The sequence below is a fragment of the Salvia splendens genome, chromosome 15 (genome assembly GCF_004379255.2).
Source record: "Salvia splendens isolate huo1 chromosome 15, SspV2, whole genome shotgun sequence".
NCBI lineage: Eukaryota > Viridiplantae > Streptophyta > Magnoliopsida > Lamiales > Lamiaceae > Salvia > Salvia splendens.
The window spans coordinates 15980489-16001926 of record NC_056046.1 but is presented as its reverse complement, the minus strand read 5'-3'; the positions used below and the strand labels follow the sequence as shown (position 1 = coordinate 16001926).

Genomic DNA, 21438 nt, shown 5'->3' with positions numbered 1-21438 from the left:
TAAAAAAAAATCGGTGAGAACTAACAATAAAATAAAATGTTTGATCCGCAGCACATACCGCAACTAAGGGTGCCAGGCCAAGCCACGACCCCTGGTAAGTGGTAAGGCTTACCCCAGCAGTGCACCGCATCACATTTCGGCCTCCATTTTCCTTACCATTATTTATCCGTTACAATTATTTTCCTTTTGCCTATATGTTTATATTTTCATAAAAATCAAATCCCTCAACAACAACATTATACATATCATATCACACTAAAAACTTAATTATTTGGAGAACTTTTCTCTCGTGGATACACTTATTCACCGCTACAAAACAGTATGGACACAGACACGGGCACGAACCAGTCTCAAGGCGAAGTTGTTTTGACGGTACTTGATGCTATAAATTCTTCGAACCTGGAAGAAACTCGACATCCATCCTTTACAAGAAAATATATGGATAATGATTTAGTTGCATTAGCAAAGCACCATAGCATAACAAATACACTTGCAAATTTCCCAGGATGCTGCAAAATATAACTTCTAATGGTATTTGTGAATTTATAAATCAAGTAGTAGCATTTAATCAGATAAGCTTAACCTGAAATTAATCAAATTTTCTCCTAGCAAGCGAAAAAAAAATTTAACTCTCATAGCAAGCCAAACTTACAGTATGATAGCTGATCATTTCAAAGTACTTTCATTGTTCAAGAAGAAAATATTTAACAAGCATTGTGTTAATGAACGTACCAGCTCCACCCGAAGCGCCCCCCAACTCTTTGAAAGCAATCTGCTATCTGCTTAGCATTTGAAGCCACTGAACTTTTTATGCAATCAAAATCTACAATGTTCTCCTTCCAATTTACAGCCTTGAAGGAGGAGAAAGGCGCATACTGATACGGATTCTGTAGTACTTCAGAGATGTTAGAACTAATCCCAGCCCAGCCATCAGTTTCAAGACCCCTCTTCCCAAGTGCCCGAGCAACATCCCACGCTCCCCTCGTTGTAACCTTAACAGCTAAAACAGGAAACTTAGAACCACACGACATGATAAGCCTAAAAAGTTGGGTGCAAACCAGATATTCGAATCACATATATAAGGATCATCCTTGTATCTCATCTGTCTTTAAGCATACTCTACAACAGTACTTAGAATTGCACATTACTCTATAACTTTGCACCACGGGATAAAGGAAGATACAAACCAAATATCACAATCACATAAATAAGGACCACAACTCTGTCTTAGCCGTGTTTAAGCATGCCTCCTTTACTAGAGATGTGTTGATTAGCAAGATAATATACAATGTCAGTTTATAGAGATATACCACTAGAAGGGAGCTGTAAGATGTAGTTAGCCGGAAGGCCAATTCCGAAGCCAAGAAAAGTGATCCCAACGCTAAATCCAGCACCACAGCCAGCTCCAACATAACCAACTACCTCGTGTCCAAAGCCGGGACCCCATCCTATGCCACAACCAATGCCCACCCCCACGCCCCAAAAGGCTCCGGTTGTTGGATGCACGGGATTCCACCTCTCATATCTCCTAAAGATACTTCTTATTATCATTTCCTACATCAAACTTAGCAATACAGAGAGATAGCAATTAGGGGGCATTCTCAATTGTATTGAGTAAATGATGCAGGGCTGGCAAATAATTCATTTCAACTTCATATGGATACTTATGCAAGGATTACTGCAACAAGGGCTGTTTATAAAAAAATACACACGTGACTGTTTATGCTAGATATGAAAAGTGTAACTGAAAATAGAAAAAAGAACACATCAAACAGGGAAATGAAGAGGAAACTGATGAATAAATTGTAACCATCAAATTTGATTGTTTTTTGAATACATATATTCTTCCAACAAAAGTTGCACATTTAACAGCTAGAAAAATTACTTTAAGATGTAACAGAAACACCCCACAAAGGAAATGATTCAATAGCAGAAATTTCTGAATGCATGAAAATAAAGGAAAATTCTATAAAATAAAATAATAAAAAAAAAAAGATGACGCAAATTTGCAGGCATGCAGACGACCGAGCGGAACCGAAGATTGACATCAGTGTTTATCTGAACTTTTTTTGAAAGAAAACCCAACGCGAAAGGTATAACTAATTTCCTTCAATGTCAGCAACAAATAAATGAATAATCTTGTAATCAAGCGCTGCATGCACAGGGAAACGGAAATTGAGTGGCTGCTTATCAACAATATATTGATCTATTCTGATTTTTTTCAGAATAATAAGGAGAATTGAAGGGATTGGATAAGTACTTGCAGTTGAGTTTGAGTTTTTGCATAAGGTTGAGTTTCACCGCAAAATCTGAAAATGGATATTGCGATATTGGATAATGAACAAACGGTAGTACCTTTTTGTTCCGGATTCGGGTCTGATCTTGCCCAATCCAAGAATTGAGTGGTTATGACTTATGTGTGAATATTATTTTTTATACATTTTGCTATTTTTGTCCGTCCAATAATAAAAAGTAAAGACTTAGTATTACATATGATAAAAATATTTCGCATTCCACTAACTCACTTCATTCACTATTATAAAATCATACTATAAAAAAAATAGACCTAACTTTTCCAACCCACAATTTTCATATTTCTTAAAATCCGTGTTTAAATCATATGTGACTTCCATTATGAGATGGAGAGAATACATATTACACTGTCCTTAAAAAATAAAAACTTAAAAAATGGTACAATGTGTAGTTGTGCGTGAAAAATAGAGTTGATAAAGTTAACAAGGTGAAGAGAAAAATAAATAAAATAAAAAGAGAAAGAGAAAAAATAATCGAAGTAAGATTAATAGAAGAGTATAGTACTCCATCCGTCCCATAGTAGCTGGCACACTTGAGGAATGACATGTGATTTTAGGAGATGTTGTTTTATGTATTAGGTGGAGAGAGAAAATAATATATTTATATTAATGTGAGAGGAAGCTTTTTTTCAAAAAGGAAAATGTGACATCTTTTGTGGGACAAACCAAAAAGGAAAGTGTGACATCTATTATGGGACGGAGGGAGTACTATTTTGGTCCTAAACATATGGCCGATTTACGATTTTAGTCCAAAACATTCACTTTTTGAGAATCGAGTCCAAAACAAACGAAAAATACTATCGTTTGCATCCTTTTTTGACGGAACCGTTAATTCTTGACGGTCAACCGTCATTTAGCGAAAATTTGACCCGATTAGACTTAATCTGAGATTTTTAGTTGGTTAATATTATGTTAATTATTTTGCTAAATAATTCAATATTAGAATTTGAAATAAAAAAAAAACAAATCTCCTCATTCTTCCAAAATTTTCTAAGTCTGAAGAACAAAACGAAACGTCACTCTCTCTCTTTTCTATCTTCTCTCTCGCCCCTCTCCTAAGAACCCTAGCTCCGATTCTGACCAAGAAACCCGATTCCGACCGATTATTGTTAGTTGTCATGAGTGAAGTGAAACACGCATTCTCGAGAAAGAGGAAGACGACACAAGGACGTTTGCCTGACGAACAAGGAGCGTCAGCTTCGTCGGATGTTGTGGGTTCTAACCCTAGTTCTTCTCCTCCGATTCCAGAAGTCCATTCTTCTCCGATTCCAGAAGTTGAAGACGGCGAGGAAGCAAGTTAGAAAATGAACCCTAGTCCTTCAGTGGACGACCCCGATTTTGAGAGGAGGAAGAAGTCCCGATATCCCCATATTTCGAAGCCATCGGACCATCTACTTCGTGTACTAAACAGAGACGAACTCCGCCTCAAATTCCAACTCCTCCTCATCCAGTTCCTGATTTTCATTCAGAAGGTAATGTTCGATAGAAATTTGGTAATGTTTGAAAGAAATTTGTTTGACTTTGTGGTTCAAAATCTGGTATGGATTTCATGTTTGTTTACTAGGGTTTGCATCTAGGGTTTGTATTTATTGGTTGTGGTGTATTGAATGTGGTGTATTAAGTGGTCCCATTAAATATGCCAATGATTTTTTGAATTTTTAGGGCTTGGTGTTATGCAGAAAGGGTTTATTTGTCTGCATCTGTAAAAAACTGTGAGTTGTAAAGGGTTTGTAAAGGGTGTTAGGTAGGCATGCACAAACCGACCCGGCCCGGCGGTTCAGAACCGCCGGTTCATGAACCGGAACCGGGCCCGGAACCGGCGGGTTGAACCGGCAGAAGGGTCGCAGGGTCATAAGGGCCGGTTCAGGTTCGGCAATATCTTGAACCGTGAACCGGCGGTTCAAAACCGGCGGTTCGAACCGCCGGTTCAAAGGGTCGAACGACATAGGGTTCGTAGGGGTTCGTAGGGGTTCAAAGTAGGGATTGGTATGAACCGGCGGTTCGCCGGTTTTGGGCGAAAACCGCCGGTTTTGGACGAAAACTGCCGGTTTCCGCCGGTTTCGGAAGCTTTTCAGGCGTAGGGGCTAGGTGAGGTCAGAAACCGGCGGTTTGTGTCGGAAAACCGTGGACCAACCCGCCGGTTTTGTGGAAAAACCGCCGGTTTTGTGGTTGAACCGCCGGTTCAGGCGGTAAACCGGCGGTTCGCCGAAAATTTGAAAATTTGAAATTTGAATTTTTTTTTATTTCTTCCAATTTTACTCCTATAAATACCCCACTTCTCCTTCATATTTCCTTACCCCATTCTTGTGTTAACAAGGATTTCATTCTCAATCTCCATTTCTCTATTCTCTCCTCATTCTCTCTAATTGCGCAAGTTTAATTCTACACTTTCTGCTCACTACTATATTTGTTGTGCTCATAATTTACCACTTCTTTTATTCTTTATACATATTTCATTCCAAGTCAATATTACTTTTCATTTATCAATATATTCAATATGTCTTCTTCTCGTGGTGGATCGGGACGTGGTGATCGGGGCGAGGGAATAGCCCAAGATCAAAGCACTACGCGTCCCTCAAAATCTCGACGACCTAGTCGTCGAGATGTTATGAAAGATGTTTCCCGATTGGCAGCCGAACGCATGCAAGTAAGTAATGAAAAATTTGTTTTCCAATTCACATGCACTAAATTTCATTAATTTTTTTTTTGCGTTCATACTTTTAACTTCTACGTACATAATATTTGTAGATGGAAGAAGATCATAGGACCGCCATGCTACTTGCTGAAATGCAACAAGGTGGGGGTAGGGGAGGTCGTTCCCAACAAGATGAGGAGTTCGACGTTACTATATCGTCGGACTCGGACAACAACGAGGATAGATCGCATTCTCGTATTCCTTCTAGCACCGTCGGAAATGAGGAGATGTCTCCCCCTGCACCCACTAACACGGCAAAAGCTTTGAAATCGGACATTTTTATCAAACACTACAAATCGACGTCCTCCCGCCCAAATCGACGTCCTCGATTGGTGGGGAACCCACGAGAAAGATTTTCCCATCCTTGCTTCAATGGCCAAAGAGATTTTTTCTGTTCCGGCTTCCACCGTCGCCGTCGAGTCTGCTTTTAGTGTTGGCTCGCGCGTTTTGGATGAATCAAGAAGTAAGCTCTCGGCGAAAAATATGGAAGCCGTGATGTTACTTGATGATTGGGCCAAAGCTGACGTCCGAGAACAAGAAAATGATTGGAATGATCGTCAAGAGGGATCACAAGATGAATTCACCAGGGATGAAGATTAGGCCAACCGTCAACCGCCGCCGGCCAAGCCAAATAGGTAAGTAAGGTAAGAGAACTACGTGGACTTTGATTCCCTAATGCAAATGAGCAATTGGGATACGTAGGCACCTCAACTTAAATTTTTTAATTTAAGTTGAGCTCAAGTCCTTTTTCTTTTATTTCTTTTTTTCCATTAATTCCTACTTTAAAAATATGCAAATACAATTACATAATTGTATTTGTATATACTCTAGTCGATGAAGTATATTTCTCTATACGGCTAAATGAGGGAAACTTTTGACAATTCTACTATAATTGTTGATTGTTAGACGAAACTCAACATTTAAAGTTGAATTGCTAAAGGTGTCCTTAATTTAGTTATGTAGAAAGATCTTCTTCGCCGGTTAAGAGTATATATATAATACACTTATACGTTTAAGAACTTCAACGTCATTTCTTGTCATTTGTAATTAGTTCTTCACTAGTAGTCTCATTTGTATTTAAATTTTGTTTAAGACTTCAAGACCGCCATATGTTTTCAATTTGTAATTGTTGTAACTTGTAACGTGTAATTTGTAAACATGCAATTTCAATAAAATTACAACTTTAGCCGTATTTTTTTCAATTTTATTTACTCACATTGCATAAAAAAACAAACTTGAAAAGTGTAATTTAATTTGATTAAAATTGAAAAGTTGAAAAATGCAAAAAAAAAAAAAAATTCGTCGAACCGCCGAACCGGCCCGGAACCGGCGGTTCAAGCCGAAAACCGGCGGTTTTGAACCGCCGCGTAACCCGCCGGTTTTTTGAACCGGAACCGGAACCGCCGGGAGCTAGGCGGGCCGGTTCAGGTTCGGCAATTTCTCGACCCTTGAACCGCCGGTTCGGGCCCGGAACCGGCGGTTTACGACCCTTGTGCATGCCTAGTGTTAGGGAACCAGACGACATGGGACCATTTATCTTGTCTGTAAATGTTTAAGACTAATCTGATATGTTTTGCTTAAATATGGGACCAATATGTTATCTTATACTCTCTCCGTCCCATAGTAGATGTCACACTTTCCTTTTCAGTTTGTCCCACAAAAGATGTCACATTTTCTCTTTTGGAAAAAGTTCACTCTCACATCAATTATAAAATTATATTTTCTCTCACTACTTAACACACAAAATAACATCTCCTAAAATCTCGTGTCATCTTCCAAGTGTGACATCTACTATGGAACGAAAGGAGTATTGTTTCGTTATGATGCCTGATATCAGTATACATGTATGCATACAGATGAGACATTCACTACAAGATTGCACTACAATGGTGTCCTTGAGGAAGGGTTTGGGAAGAATTATGTCAACGGTGAGCTTCAATATCTTCACAGCTGCGATCCAGACAAATGGTCGAAGCTCGAGATTGATGATGTGTTGGAGAAGCTGGGGATCGATGTGAATGGGTTAGAGTACTACTATCAGATTCCTAGGATGAACTTCGAGGATGGAATGATGTGGCATTTTGACAACAAGTCTGCAATCGAAATAGCAGAGTTAGGGGTCAGTGCTAGGGTGATAGATGTGTATGTAATTCACCCCGGGGGTGTTGGTGAGGTGTCAACAGGCTCACAGCCTGTTAGTCAGTTAACACGGGAGAAAATTCAAAGTCCGGTTAGAGAGCGTATAGATGGTTTAACCGCAAGTGAAGACGATGAGAGCGAAAATGAAGGTAATGTTAATGGGTATGGTAATGGTGATGATGGGGGGTCGTGTGATGGTGATGATGAGGGAACTGACGATGGTGAGGACGAGAGTGTAACACCCCTTACTCGGTTAGTTTTAACCCAATAAGTGACGTTACCTTTCGGTACGATCGATAAACAAGACCTGCCTATTTTTTTTTCCAACCACTCTGCAAACACCCACAACATACAATACTGTCATAAAAAAAAAACTAAACCTGTTAACACAACTCTTTACTACTAAACATGACAAAATAACATTAACCTGTTTCGATATATATATATATACTACTCCATTAGCAAAAAGAAGGTTATAACCTTACATTTGTAAGTTAACTAATTACAAACAAAAGAAACCTAAGCATGCCACGTGTAAACTCCGACTGTACCAGCAAAAAGGGAGGTGGTGACTTGACACGTGCTGCTGCCAACTAGCGAGTTCACTCGCTTCTATACTCTGCAAGAGGGAGAATAAAAGGGGGGGTGAGCTTCGAAAAGCTCGTAGTGTAATCGCATTTCAGAATAAAACCTCTAAAACTTCAATCTATATCACTATCACAAGTAAACACTTTATTACCTGGAATGTCGTACAACACATATTCAATTTACGTCGGCATCAATATACAAATTTAAAATAATGTCACCCGGTATAAGCATTCATAACAATTTGAATCATTTAAAGGAATCACCTATATCGTTTACAAACAGTACAACATCACAATCATATTAATCAGAACTATATAACACAATACACATAACTTTACCTGAGGAAAACATAACTATTTAAAGAGTTCAAAGCACAACCATATTATTTCAAAAATAGCAAATCACATTCCGCCCCCAAGTTATGCTTAGTGATGGACACGGGTACACGGACACTATCGGTAGCCCTATGAGGGCATCTATCATGTAAGTCTGTACCGGACACTGTAATCTTCCATATGGCCTATGCAAGGCAACTGTCATATATTACCCGTATAGGGTACATTTCAACAATCGATATATCATATAGACCATCGCTTCGGTTATCCAGAAAACGAGTGATCAACATGTGTGCAGTACTGCTGTCCTATGGCATGCCAACTATACCCTGTGGTTCACTTAAGCAATGGGGCACAACGCAACTATCTCATATCAACTTTCACCTTATTCAACACAATTTCAATATCACCGTTTCTATCACATCACCTTGAAGTACACAAAATCCACACAATCATTTTTAAGTTCTATGGCATAAGCATGCGAATCACAAACAAGTAGTAATATTTATCGAAGTTAAAGGAATTAAATTCTAGAACACGCGTACACTATCTGTACACGTCAAAAAAAACCGCTATTACTTGCTAGTCAACCATGGAGGTGCCCTTTTCCCTTATCGCTTGTGCTTGCACTCGGTTCACCTAATTTTTCAAACAAGCACATATGCAATTATAAATAAACACTTAAAGCACAAATATGGAAGCCAACATATCACATCTATCTATCTTCCTTTTAGCATAAAAACCTCTATTCTCAACTTTTAAATCTTTAGAAAGTATTGACTGCATTACATCAACTTCATATAATAAACTGACTTAGCTCGGAGATAACTAGGGGTCGAGCCCTACACCAAAATAAACCTCTAGGTGTCTATTTTAATTACAAAAAAGGTTTTTCTCAAAATTCCAAGGGATTAGGGAGTTATGAACGTTTTACTACAGCCTGCCAGTTTGTGACAGATTCTGGCGACGGTTTAGCATGAATTTTTAAAAATAGCAAACGTTGACGAAACGATCTGAAATTTTGCAGACATCTTACCAAGACCTTATAGTGTGCATTAAAATTTTTATAACATAAATTATATCATGTTAAAGTGGCCGAAACTGATCAGGACAGCAGCATCAGAACAGCCCACATACAAGCTATTTCCTATTTGTGTGTCATTGGGTAATTTCTCCAAACACCTTATGTTCAACACCAAGAATTATATGCTTTTAGTCCAATTATGATTCATATCCAACAATTGAAATCCCCAAATCAAGAACCCTAATTTTTTTAACCAAACAAAAAGGAATCACATCAAAATAACATGATACTACCTATAAAAACAAGATTAAAGAGTTCATGGGATAATCTAACCTCCCATTGCACCCATTTTGGATATTGGTTTGATGTGGGTTTGAATTTCAGTTTCTGATGTGGAGATAAACTAATGGGAATTGGAGACTTGGGTAAGCTATGTGCGCTTTCGGCGTCCCGACAACTTCGCCGGCGATTTCGGGCTGAGGTGTGCAGCTGAACGGAGGGGGAGAGCGGCTGATGAAAATCTTCACAGTAAAGGAGGGAGCATGCGTGGAGGGAGAGAGCAAAAGAAAGAGGAGAAGGATGAGGATCAATTTTTTGTTTTTAATTCTATATTTTTCTTCCTAATTTCCATCCATAAGACACGTAATTTTCACCAACTTACTCATCATCTTCCTATTCTTTTTCTTTCTTCTTTTTCTTTATTTCATTCTTTTTCTTAATTTTCCAAAAATCCTATATTTATCTCTTCTATTCCTAACAAAAACATATACATATAAAGCCACTAACTAAACTATAAATTCTAATCTCTAATTCTTCTAAGGTTGGGATATTACAACTCTCCCCCACTTAGGAAATTTCGTCCCCGAAATTGATACCTGATTCAAAAAGGTAGGGGTATTGCTGTCTCATCGTATCTTCCGGCTCCCATGTAGCTTCTTCTATTTTATGACTTCGCCACAATACTTTAACAAGCGCTATTCTTTTGTTTCTAAGCTCTTTCACCTCTCTTGCTAAAATCTGCACCGGCTCTTCCTCATATGTCAAGTCTGGTTGTATTTCAATCGATTCAGCTTGGATAACATGAGAAGGATCTGATCTATATCTTCTCAACATTGAAACATGGAACACATTATGTATCTTTTCTAGATCAGGTGGTAATGCGAGTCGATATGCTACTGGACCAACACGTTCTAAAATCTCATAGGGGCCAATAAATCTCGGACTCAACTTTCCTTTCTTGCCAAATCTGAGCACTTTCTTCCAAGGAGACACTTTTAAAAACACTTTGTCACCAACACAAAACTCAATGTGTTTCCTCTTCAAATCTGCATAAGATTTCTGTCTGTCAGCCGCTTCCTTCAATCGATTTCTTATCAATCGGACCTTTTCTTCCGTCTCTTGTATAATTTCAGGACCCACAATCTTGTTCTCACTCAGCTCTGTCCAACATAGTGGTGTTCGACATCTACGGCCATAGAGCGCTTCATATGGAGCCATCTGAATACTCGATTGGTAACTGTTGTTATATGCAAATTCTACCAACGGCAAGTATCTTTCCCAACTACCTTCAAAGTTGATGGTGCAACTTCTCAACATATCTTCTAGAATCTGTATTACTCGTTCCGATTGACCATCTGTCTGTGGATGAAAAGCTGTACTAAGGTGTAGTCGAGAACCCAAGGCTTCTTGAAATTTATTCCAGAATCTCGAAGTAAATCGTGGATCCCTGTCAGATATTATCGAGCTAGGTACTCCATGTAATCTCACAATTTCACAAATATACAACTCAGCCAACTTTTCTAGTGAATAATCAGTTCTTACCGCAAGAAAATGAGCTGATTTGGTCAACTGATCAACAATTACCCAAACTGAATCTTTCTTCCGAGGTGATAAAGGCAATCCTACAACGAAATCCATCGTGATTCGATCCCACTTCCATTCTGGTATAGTGATTAATTGTAATAAACCGGACGGAACTTGATGTTCAGCTTTGACTTGTTGACATGTTAAGCACCTTGCCACATATTCAGTAATATCTCTCTTCATACCATGCCACCAGTAGAATTCCCTCAAGTCACGATACATTTTATTACCTCTGGGATGCATAGAATATAAGCTATTGTGAGCTTCTTGGAGTATGTCATTCTTCAACTCTTTGTCTTCTGATACACATAATCTTCCTTTAAAATATAAGTATCCATCGGGACTTTTATCAAATCCATGTGTCTTCCCTTGAGAGATCTGATCAAACTTAAACTTCACTTTATCATCACTCTTTTGAGAATCTTTAACCCGCTGAATCAGTGTCGATCTCACTCTTAGTTCTGCCACAAGATTTCCATCATCTGACATTTCCAGCCGTGCATTCATCGATCTCAAAGCTGCAATTGATTTCCTGCTGAGTGCATCTGCCACAACATTCGCTTTACCTGGATGATAATCAATCACACAATCATAATCTTTAAGTAATTCTACCCATCTTCTCTGTCTCAAATTAAGTTCTTTCTGTGTAAGTAGATACTTAAGACTCTTGTGATCTGTGTAGATATAACATTTTTCACCGTACAAGTAGTGTCTCCAAATCTTCAAGGCAAATACAACGGCTGCCAGCTCTAGATCATGTGTAGGATAATTTCTCTCATGTGTTTTCAACTGCCTGGAAGCATAAGCAACTACCTTGCCTTCTTGCATCAATACACAGCCCAAACCATTATGTGATGCATCACTAAATACAGTGTACTCCTTTCCCGATTCAGGTTGAATTAGCACTGGTGCTTCTGTCAAAATCGTCTTTAGTTTTTCAAAACTTACCTGACATTCATCACTCCAGTTAAATGACACCTTCTTCTGAAGTAGGGTAGTTATTGGCTTTGCTATAACAGAAAATCCCTTCACAAACCTGCGATAATAACCCGCTAAGCCCAGAAAACTGCAAACTTCTGAAATATTTTTCGGAGGTTTCCACTGTACCACTGCTTCAATCTTCTTCGGATCCACTCGAATTCCCTCTGCTGATATAACATGACCCAGAAAAGCTACTTCCGTCAGCCAGAACTCACACTTACTGAGCTTTGCGTACAACTTCTTATCTCTCAATACTTGCAGCACTGTTCTCAGATGTCGTTCATGATCATCCCTGGTTTTAGAATACACAAGTATGTCATCAATAAACACAATTACAAGTTGATCAAGGTATGGTTGAAAAATCCGATTCATCAAATCCATAAAAGCAGCTGGGGCATTCGTCAACCCAAAAGGCATAACTTTGAATTCATAATGGCCATAACGAGTTCTGAAAGCCGTTTTAAACACATCATCATCTTTCACCTTCAACTGGTAATAACCTGATCGTAGATCAATCTTCGAAAATATGCTTGCTCCCTTCAGTTGATCAAATAAATCATCAATTCTAGGCAAAGGATATTTGTTTTTAACAGTTACCTTGCTCAACTGTCGATAATCAATACATAATCTGAATGATCCATCTTTCTTTTTCACAAACAACACTGGCGCTCCCCAAGGTGATATACTCGGCCGTATAAACCCTCGATCAAGTAATTCTTGAAGCTGAGCTTTCAACTCTTTCAATTCTGTCGGAGCCATTCTATAAGGAGCCATTGATATCGGTGTGATGCCTGGTATAACCTCAATAGCAAATTCAACCTCGCGTTCTGGTGGCAAACCTGGTAACTCTTCAGGAAACACATCAGGATATTCTGACACTATTGGTATATCAGTTAACTTCGGATCCTCTGCTCGTGTATCTAGAATATAGGCTATAAATATGCCTCACAACCCTTTCTCACCAGCTTACGAGCCGTAGTAGCAGAAATCACATTATCAAAGTAGTCTGATCTCTCACCAACCACTACCACCTCATGGCCATCTAGTGTGTATAATATTATTCTCTTCTTACCGCAATCAACTAGAGCACGGTGAATATACAACCAATCCATTCCCAAAATAATGTCAAATTCACGAAACGATAACTCCATCAGGTTGGCTAAAAAGAGACATCCTTGAACACTTAGAGGACAATTTCTATAAACTCGATTCACTACCACACTCATACCCAGGGGATTTGACACTAAGATATCATATTTAGTCTTTTCTAAGGGTAAACTATGTTCTTCTATGAGTTTGTCACAAATATATGAATGAGTAGAACTGGGATCAATCAAAGCAATAACAGGCATATCAAATAATGTAAAAGTACCCAGTATAACATCAGGAGCATCAGAATCCTCGCGAGTCCGCATAGCATAAGCACGTGAAGGAGCTCTCGATGCTGGCCTCTGTATGGGCTCAGATGCTGATCTCTGTCCTCTTGCTGCTCCAGACCCCCTTCCGGTTCCACGACCTTGTTGCACTCCTGGCGCCGATCTAGTCTCAGAAGATACTTGTCCCCTCGGACACTCTCTGTAGTAATGATCCTTAGATCCACATAAGAAGCACGTCCCTAGCAATTTTCGGCATTCACCATGGTGAGGTCTTCCACAATGTTGGCACATCGGTACTCTGTCTGATCCTCCAGTACTAGCCATTGAAGTTGCATGTTGCCTTGGCCTAAACTCTGACATTTGGCTTGGTCTTTGGCCTTGGAATCGACTAGGCGCTGAACTCCTGTTACCTCTAAAGTCTCTGAATCTTTTTCCCGAGAATCGAGAAGCCGAGTGAGATGATTCTGCAGGTCGTTTCTCTTGATTCATAGAGCCCTCTTCGACTTTCTCAGTAACTTTAAGTTGTTCAAGAGTCCTGGCAGCGTGTGATAACTTTGTCAAATCTGATGTCTCCAATCCAACTAGTCCAGCCTGTATAATACTCCTCAAACCCCTCCTGAACTTCCGACACATATCTACATCTGAATAATTTACCTCTGGTGCATATCTCGAAAGACGTCGGAACTCAATCTCGTACTGTTGAACAGTCCTTCTACCTTGAACTAACTGTAGAAATTCTTGTCGTCAGTCTTCTATGTACTGCTCTCCAACATAGCATTCACGAAATTTATTAAGAAAGAAATCCCACGTCAACATGTCTGGAAGAGTAGCACGAGCCACACTGACCCACCACCTGTGAGCCTCTTCTTTCAGAAGTGCAGTTGCACCCTGTAACTTTTCATCTGATGTACAAGTCATACAGCCGAATATTCGCTCTAACTGTTCCAACCAGTACTCAGCCTTGGTTGGATTATCATCTAGTTTACCTCTGAATTCTTCTGCGTGATATTCATGCATCTGTTTAAGGATGGACGATTGACTTGGTGGCACATTCCGAGCAATCTGTTGCATTGCAGTTGCCATAGTGCGTAATATATCATCTTGCCCCGCCATAAGAGCAGCAACATCGGCTAAAGGAACCCCCTCGGACTCAGAATCAGAAGAAATATAAAAAGGACTAGAGGCTTCTTCACCTGACATCTCGATCCTGATTAAAATGGCAGCGGTGTCAAGTCACAGACATTTCAAACCTATGTGGCATGCTTCTATGCATATTAAAGACTCAACTAAAGCCCGAGAATCACTTAAATCTGGGCTCTGATACCAAACATGTAACACCCCTTACTCGGTTAGTTTTAACCCAATAAGTGACGTTACCTTTCGGTACGATCGATAAACAAGACCTGCCTATTTTTTTTTCCAACCACTCTGCAAACACCCACAACATACAATACTGTCATAAAAAAAAACTAAACCTGTTAACACAACTCTTTACTACTAAACATGACAAAATAACATTAACCTGTTTCAATATATATATATATATATATATATATATATATATATATATATATATATATATACTACTCCATTAGCAAAAAGAAGGTTATAACCTTACATTTGTAAGTTAACTAATTACAAACAAAAGAAACCTAAGCATGCCACGTGTAAACTCCGACTGTACCAGCAAAAAGGGAGGTGGTGACTTGACACGTGCTGCTGCCAACTAGCGAGTTCACTCGCTTCTATACTCTGCAAGAGGGAGAATAAAAGGGGGGTGAGCTTCGAAAAGCTCGTAGTGTAATCGCATTTCAGAATAAAACCTCTAAAACTTCAATCTATATCACTATCACAAGTAAACACTTTATTACCTGGAATGTCGTACAACACATATTCAATTTACGTCGGCATCAATATACAAATTTAAAATAATGTCACCCGGTATAAGCATTCATAACAATTTGAATCATTTAAAGGAATCACCTATATCGTTTACAAACAGTACAACATCACAATCATATTAATCAGAACTATATAACACAATACACATAACTTTACCTGAGGAAAACATAACTATTTAAAGAGTTCAAAGCACAACCATATTATTTCAAAAATAGCAAATCACATTCCGCCCCCAAGTTATGCTTAGTGATGGACACGGGTACACGGACACTATCGGTAGCCCTATGAGGGCATCTATCATGTAAGTCTGTACCGGACACTGTAATCTTCCATATGGCCTATGCAAGGCAACTGTCATATATTACCCGTATAGGGTACATTTCAACAATCGATATATCATATAGACCATCGCTTCGGTTATCCAGAAGACGAGTGATCAACATGTGTGCAGTACTGCTGTCCTATGGCATGCCAACTATACCCTGTGGTTCACTTAAGCAATGGGGCACAACGCAACTATCTCATATCAACTTTCACCTTATTCAACACAATTTCAATATCACCGTTTCTATCACATCACCTTGAAGTACACAAAATCCACACAATCATTTTTAAGTTCTATGGCATAAGCATGCGAATCACAAACAAGTAGTAATATTTATCGAAGTTAAAGGAATTAAATTCTAGAACACGCGTACACTACCTGTACACGTCAAAAAAAACCGCTATTACTTGCTAGTCAACCATGGAGGTGCCCTTTTCCCTTATCGCTTGTGCTTGCACTCGGTTCACCTAATTTTTCAAACAAGCACATATGCAATTATAAATAAACACTTAAAGCACAAATATGGAAGCCAACATATCACATCTATCTATCTTCCTTTTAGCATAAAAACCTCTATTCTCAACTTTTAAATCTTTAGAAAGTATTGACTGCATTACATCAACTTCATATAATAAACTGACTTAGCTCGGAGATAACTAGGGGTCGAGCCCTACACCAAAATAAACCTCTAGGTGTCTATTTTAATTACAAAAAAGGTTTTTCTCAAAATTCCAAGGGATTAGGGAGTTATGAACGTTTTACTACAGCCTGCCAGTTTGTGACAGATTCTGGCGACGGTTTAGCATGAATTTTTAAAAATAGCAAACGTTGACGAAACGATCTGAAATTTTGCAGACATCTTACCAAGACCTTATAGTGTGCATTAAAATTTTTATAACATAAATTATATCATGTTAAAGTGGCCGAAACTGATCAGTACAGCAGCATCAGAACAGCCCACATACAAGCTATTTCCTATTTGTGTGTCATTGGGTAATTTCTCCAAACACCTTATGTTCAACACCAAGAATTATATGCTTTTAGTCCAATTATGATTCATATCCAACAATTGAAATCCCCAAATCAAGAACCCTAATTTTTTTAACCAAACAAAAAGGAATCACATCAAAATAACATGATACTACCTATAAAAACAAGATTAAAGAGTTCATGGGATAATCTAACCTCCCATTGCACCCATTTTGGATATTGGTTTGATGTGGGTTTGAATTTCAGTTTCTGATGTGGAGATAAACTAATGGGAATTGGAGACTTGGGTAAGCTATGTGCGCTTTCGGCGTCCCGACAACTTCGCCGGCGATTTCGGGCTGAGGTGTGCAGCTGAACGGAGGGGGAGAGCGGCTGATGAAAATCTTCACAGTAAAGGAGGGAGCATGCGTGGAGGGAGAGAGCAAAAGAAAGAGGAGAAGGATGAGGATCAATTTTTTGTTTTTAATTCTATATTTTTCTCCCTAATTTCTATCCATAAGACACGTAATTTTCACCAACTTACTCATCATCTTCCTATTCTTTTTCTTTCTTCTTTTTCTTTATTTCATTCTTTTTCTTAATTTTCCAAAAATCCTATATTTATCTCTTCTATTCCTAACAAAAACATATACATATAAAGCCACTAACTAAACTATAAATTCTAATCTCTAATTCTTCTAAGGTTGGGATATTACAGAGAGAGTTGGTGAGGGTGAGGGAGCTGAAGAAGGTGAGGGTGAGGGAATTGGTGGATATGATTGGTTAGTACAGAGTTCTGCCAGTGATTACGAGGTGGAGAGTGAGAAGAAATATGATGAAGAGAGGCTTGTGGCTGTGAAGGGCAAGGGGAAAGGATCTGGAAAGGGGAAGAGAAAGGCTGAGGGAGTTGGAAAGGGAAAGCTAATGCTGAGGGAAGGGCTGTTGTGAAGGGAAAAAGAAAGGGGAACTGCAAGGAGAAGGGAAAGGAAAAAAGGAAGGCTGATTCCGATGATGACAACGTGGGGCAGCCTACATTTGTAGACAGTGACTATGATCTAAGTGATAAGGAAGAGGACAACATCATGACGGCTCAAGTTGAGGGATGGAAGAATGTGGTGAATTCCATGAGAAACCTTGGTGATTTAGATGATGGTGGGAAAGTGACATTCTTCGCAGTGACTCACCTAGCTCGGGGTCTAGTGAGGATGACTTGGTGGGTGAAGGTGACTGTGATGTTTTCCAAACTTTGAGCCGGAGATATAAGCCTGCTACGGATATAAATGATCCAAGGTTGGAAGTAGGGTTGCGGTTCAATTCCAAGGAAGATTTTACATACCTTATACGTCACCAAGGTGTCCAATTGGGTAAGAAGTTGAGGCTCAAGAAGAACGACAAAATTCGTTGTGTTGCTTACTGCAAGGAATTGTTGCGAAGTAAGAAAGTTAAAGCATGTTGTCCTTGGACGGTTACCTTATCCTATAAGAGTGGGCTTGGTTGTTGACATATTTCAGCTCTGCGTGATATACACAAGTGTGGGGGTGCTTCTTACAACCACGGTTGTGCTAATGCCAAGTACTTTTCACGACTATTCAAGGATGATATGAGGGTATTTCCCGGGATGACGGTTGCTCAGTTTGTGGAAAAGGTGCATTGGGAGTTGAAGATAACCATTTCTGTAGGAAAGGCGAAGCGTGCAATGGCACGTGCGAGGAGGCTGATCGAGGGTAATACAATCAAGCAGTACAAGAGGCCGCTAGATTATAGGGCATAGATTTTGAGGACAAATCCAGGGAGCACCGTTGTCCTAGCAACTAGGCACCTGTCGGATGGAACTGACAAGTTCAATGAAATCTACATAGCTTATGAAGCTTGTAAGACTTCCTTCAAGCAGCACTGCAGGAGCATCATAGGATTGGATGGTTGCCACCTCAAAGGACAAGGGAAGGGCATACTGCTCACTGCCATTGGATTAGACCCGAACGATCAGATCTTTCCCGTCGCATATGGTGTTGTAGCCATTGAGAACATTGATACTTGGAGCTGGTTTTTGAATTTGTTGGTAAAGGATTTGGACATCAAGGATTCGAGCAAGTGGAGATTCATCTCCGATAGACAGAAGGTACCGAATTAAATTGTAAAGTAGTCAGTTAACTATTAGCTAATCTTTTTTCTTCATCATGGGCAGGGCCTGATCAATGTCGTCCGAAGCTGCTGCCATAATGCCGAACATTGCTTCTGTGTGTGGCATATGCACAACAACTTCAAAAAGGTTTTCTCGTCCCCAACGCTAAAAGACAAGATTTGGGAAGCAACCCGTGCAACAAACGTATACGCCTTCGACAAGGTCATGAAGGAAGTGAAAGGGTTGAACACGGCTGCACACACGTGGCTTACCGCGCACACTGCCAAGGAGAGTTGGAGCCGAGCTTTCTTTGGTTTTGAGGCCAATTGTGACATTCTAGTCAACAACATTTCAGAATGTTACAACAGAGTCCTATTGTTTGCGCGGGAGAAGCCCTTGTATGGCATGCTGGAATGCATCTGCATGTATTTGATGGACAAGTTCACCTCCCGACGGAAGATGGCTGCAAAGTTGGAGGATTGTGTCGGGCCCAAGATAAGGAGGAAGCTTGAGAAGATAAAGGAAAAGATTGGAGATTGTATGGTGAGAGAGGCTGGTGAATGGGTGTATCAGGTGAACACCAAATTCAATGAGCAGTTCGTGGATGATATATGAGATCGGAGTTGCAGCTGTAGGCGTTGGATGTTGATCGGGTTACCGTGCCAACACGCAATTGCTGCTATTGAGATGACAGACGAGGATGTGGACTCCTTTGTAGCTAAATGCTACTCAACGGAGATGTTACAATTGGTGTATGCGCCCGTCATCTACCTGGTACATGGACCAGATATGTGGCCGAGGAATCCCCATCCCGATATCGTTCCACCAGACCTTACGTGATTGCCCGGACATCCGAATGGAGAAGCAAGGCCAAAGCAAAGGAAGCAAAGATAGCCCGTCAAGTTGTCACAGTCCGGGATGAGGAGGATGGACGCCAGGGAATGTCGAGGAAGGGGCTGATGTCGGAGTACAAGTGTCAGCTTTGTGGTGAAAAAGGACACAACAAAAGGAGATGTCCCCAAGGCATTCAATTGGGCAAACCGAAAGGTATAACTTCTTTTTTGAACTATTTTCATTCAACTGTAAACCATAATCAATAACACTTCTTTTCTAAACTATTTGTAGGGCCAAAACTATTTGTAGGGCAAACGGTTAGGAAGGAGCGTAATCGTGATAAAGAACAACCGACTTGTACGTTGTGCCACCAACCCGGCCACAATAGGGCAAGTTGTTCAAGTGAGGTTGCAGATATGTTTGTAGAACCCGGCTCCTCAAATGCTGCTGCCTCCTTTGTTCCTGCGAAGAAGAAAACACACAGCAAGGAGAAGGGTGTTTGATGTTGCCATTTTACTTTAAAAATCGTGTCATGTTGTGTAAGAAATACAATGAATACTTGGTCTTGATGTTTTTGGGTTTTGATGGTTTTTGGTTGTTGATGGTGTTAAGGTTGATACATTGCCTTATGACAATATTTTTGTGTGGATGTAACTGTGGTTGTTTTTAAGCTTTGCTGGTGGTAGGATTGATGCAGTACCTTATGACAATAGTTTTTTGATCGTGTAAATGTTCAGGACCAATTCGAAGTAAAAAATGAATATGAAGGACCACTTTGTATTGTATTTTGTTGTCCATTTATTGGTTCAATTTGATGTCATTTTATTGACATAGTCGACGAAAAAACAATCACATACGAAGAAGCAATCACATAACATATGAAACCAACATCAACTACAAAATTTTGTACTTGTAAGTCTGCAATTGGTGTGCTTAAATGTTCAGAACCAATTCAAAGTAAAAAATGAATATGAAGGACCACTTTGTACTGTATTTTGTTGTCCATTTATTGGTTCGATTTGATGTTAGTTTATTGACATAGTCGACGAAGAAACAATCACATACGAAGAAGCAATCACATAACGTATGAAACCAACATCAACTACAAAATTTTGTACTTGTAAGTCTGCAATTGGCGTGCTTAAATATTCAGGACCAAATGGAAACATTTCTGCCAATTTTTCTAAGAAGATTATGAAGGATTCACTTCAAAATTCAAATATGAATAAAAATTTAGGGTTTTCAAACACTCCATCAAACCATCAAATTACTTGAACCTACTAACAAGTATTACAACAACAACAAAACAAAGACCATATCTCAAAACATTCACTAATTTCTAGATTTTATCCTTAATTTCGGTTAAATTCAATACCAAATCCTTAAAATCGACACCACCGACTGAGGTTGACGAAGAATAGGCCCGAGCTTCGACATCACGATTTGGCTCGCACCACTTGAAGAAACTGCATTCCTTCCTCTCACATACGAAGGAAAGCTTCCCCCTCGACGGTTTGCCTTGTCCGGTGACAATACGAAGTGCTGCCGTCTTCCTACAGTAGCAGAAAGCGTAGCTAAATCGGAGGTCTCCGAAGTCACGAACGCGGTCGTTGTCGACGGAGTCCCGACTGCACGTCGAACGGCCCATGTTCGAAGGTGTTTGGTTGTTGCAGAGATGGAGAAAAAAAATTAGGGTTCTTGGGGAGGAAAAAGAAGAAGAATGAGCGGGAGAAAGGGAGAGAAATTTGAATGAAATGAAGTGTTGGAATTTGTGTTTAATATTACCCCATTTTCACTATTTTCATTTAGGATTTTAAATTGTAAAATCCGAAAAAACAAAAAAAAATTAAATTAGCTACAGTAATTAAAATCAGCTAATCGGGTCAAATTTTCGCTAATTGACGGTTGACCGTCGATAATTGATGGTTCTTTCAAGAAAGGACCTATTCGAGAGCGTTTTCGTATGTTTTTAC

At 39.5% G+C, this 21438-nt stretch overlaps 2 protein-coding genes across 4 annotated transcripts; one reads left to right on the top strand and one right to left on the bottom strand.

Annotated features, from left to right (window-relative positions):
* Positions 1–2396, bottom strand: LOC121769516 (cadmium-induced protein AS8-like). Of its 3 annotated transcripts, XM_042166345.1 has the most exons (4): positions 2261–2396; positions 1311–1564; positions 733–1000; positions 1–422 (listed from the first exon to the last, which is right to left on the bottom strand). In XM_042166345.1, the coding sequence occupies exons 2-4, from the start codon at positions 1549–1551 to the stop codon at positions 383–385; spliced, it is 549 nt and encodes a 182-aa protein (XP_042022279.1). In that variant the 5' UTR covers positions 1552–1564; positions 2261–2396; the 3' UTR covers positions 1–382. The 3 variants fall into 3 exon arrangements, with proteins under 3 accessions (XP_042022279.1, XP_042022278.1, XP_042022280.1); XM_042166344.1 differs by having other exon boundaries at positions 1311–2324; XM_042166346.1 differs by lacking the exon at positions 2261–2396 and having other exon boundaries at positions 733–992; positions 1311–1450.
* Positions 2397–17591: 15195 nt separating this feature from the next.
* On the top strand, positions 17592–19246 carry LOC121766757. The gene is made up of 5 exons (XM_042163011.1): positions 17592–17732; positions 17774–17942; positions 18021–18233; positions 18300–18628; positions 18695–19246. Exons 1-5 carry the CDS (start codon positions 17592–17594, stop codon positions 19244–19246), a joined length of 1404 nt encoding a protein of 467 aa, XP_042018945.1.
* The last annotated feature ends 2192 nt before the right edge of the window (positions 19247–21438 follow it).

Excerpts from the sequence above, each read along its gene's own strand:
- LOC121766757 (XM_042163011.1), top strand. The coding sequence starts at position 17,592 with ATGACGGCTCAAGTTGAGGGATGGAAGAATGTGGTGAATTCCATGAGA. Across the intron at positions 18,234-18,299 it reads TGCGAGGAGGCTGATCGAGG|GGAGCACCGTTGTCCTAGCA; the intron begins GTAATACAATCA and ends GGACAAATCCAG. Across the intron at positions 18,629-18,694 it reads TCATCTCCGATAGACAGAAG|GGCCTGATCAATGTCGTCCG; the intron begins GTACCGAATTAA and ends CATCATGGGCAG.
- LOC121769516 (XM_042166345.1), bottom strand. The coding sequence starts at position 1,551 with ATGATAATAAGAAGTATCTTTAGGAGATATGAGAGGTGGAATCCCGTG. Across the intron at positions 1,001-1,310 it reads CTTACAGCTCCCTTCTAGTG|CTGTTAAGGTTACAACGAGG; the intron begins GTATATCTCTAT and ends TTCCTGTTTTAG. Across the intron at positions 423-732 it reads GGGCGCTTCGGGTGGAGCTG|GATGGATGTCGAGTTTCTTC; the intron begins GTACGTTCATTA and ends TTTCTTGTAAAG.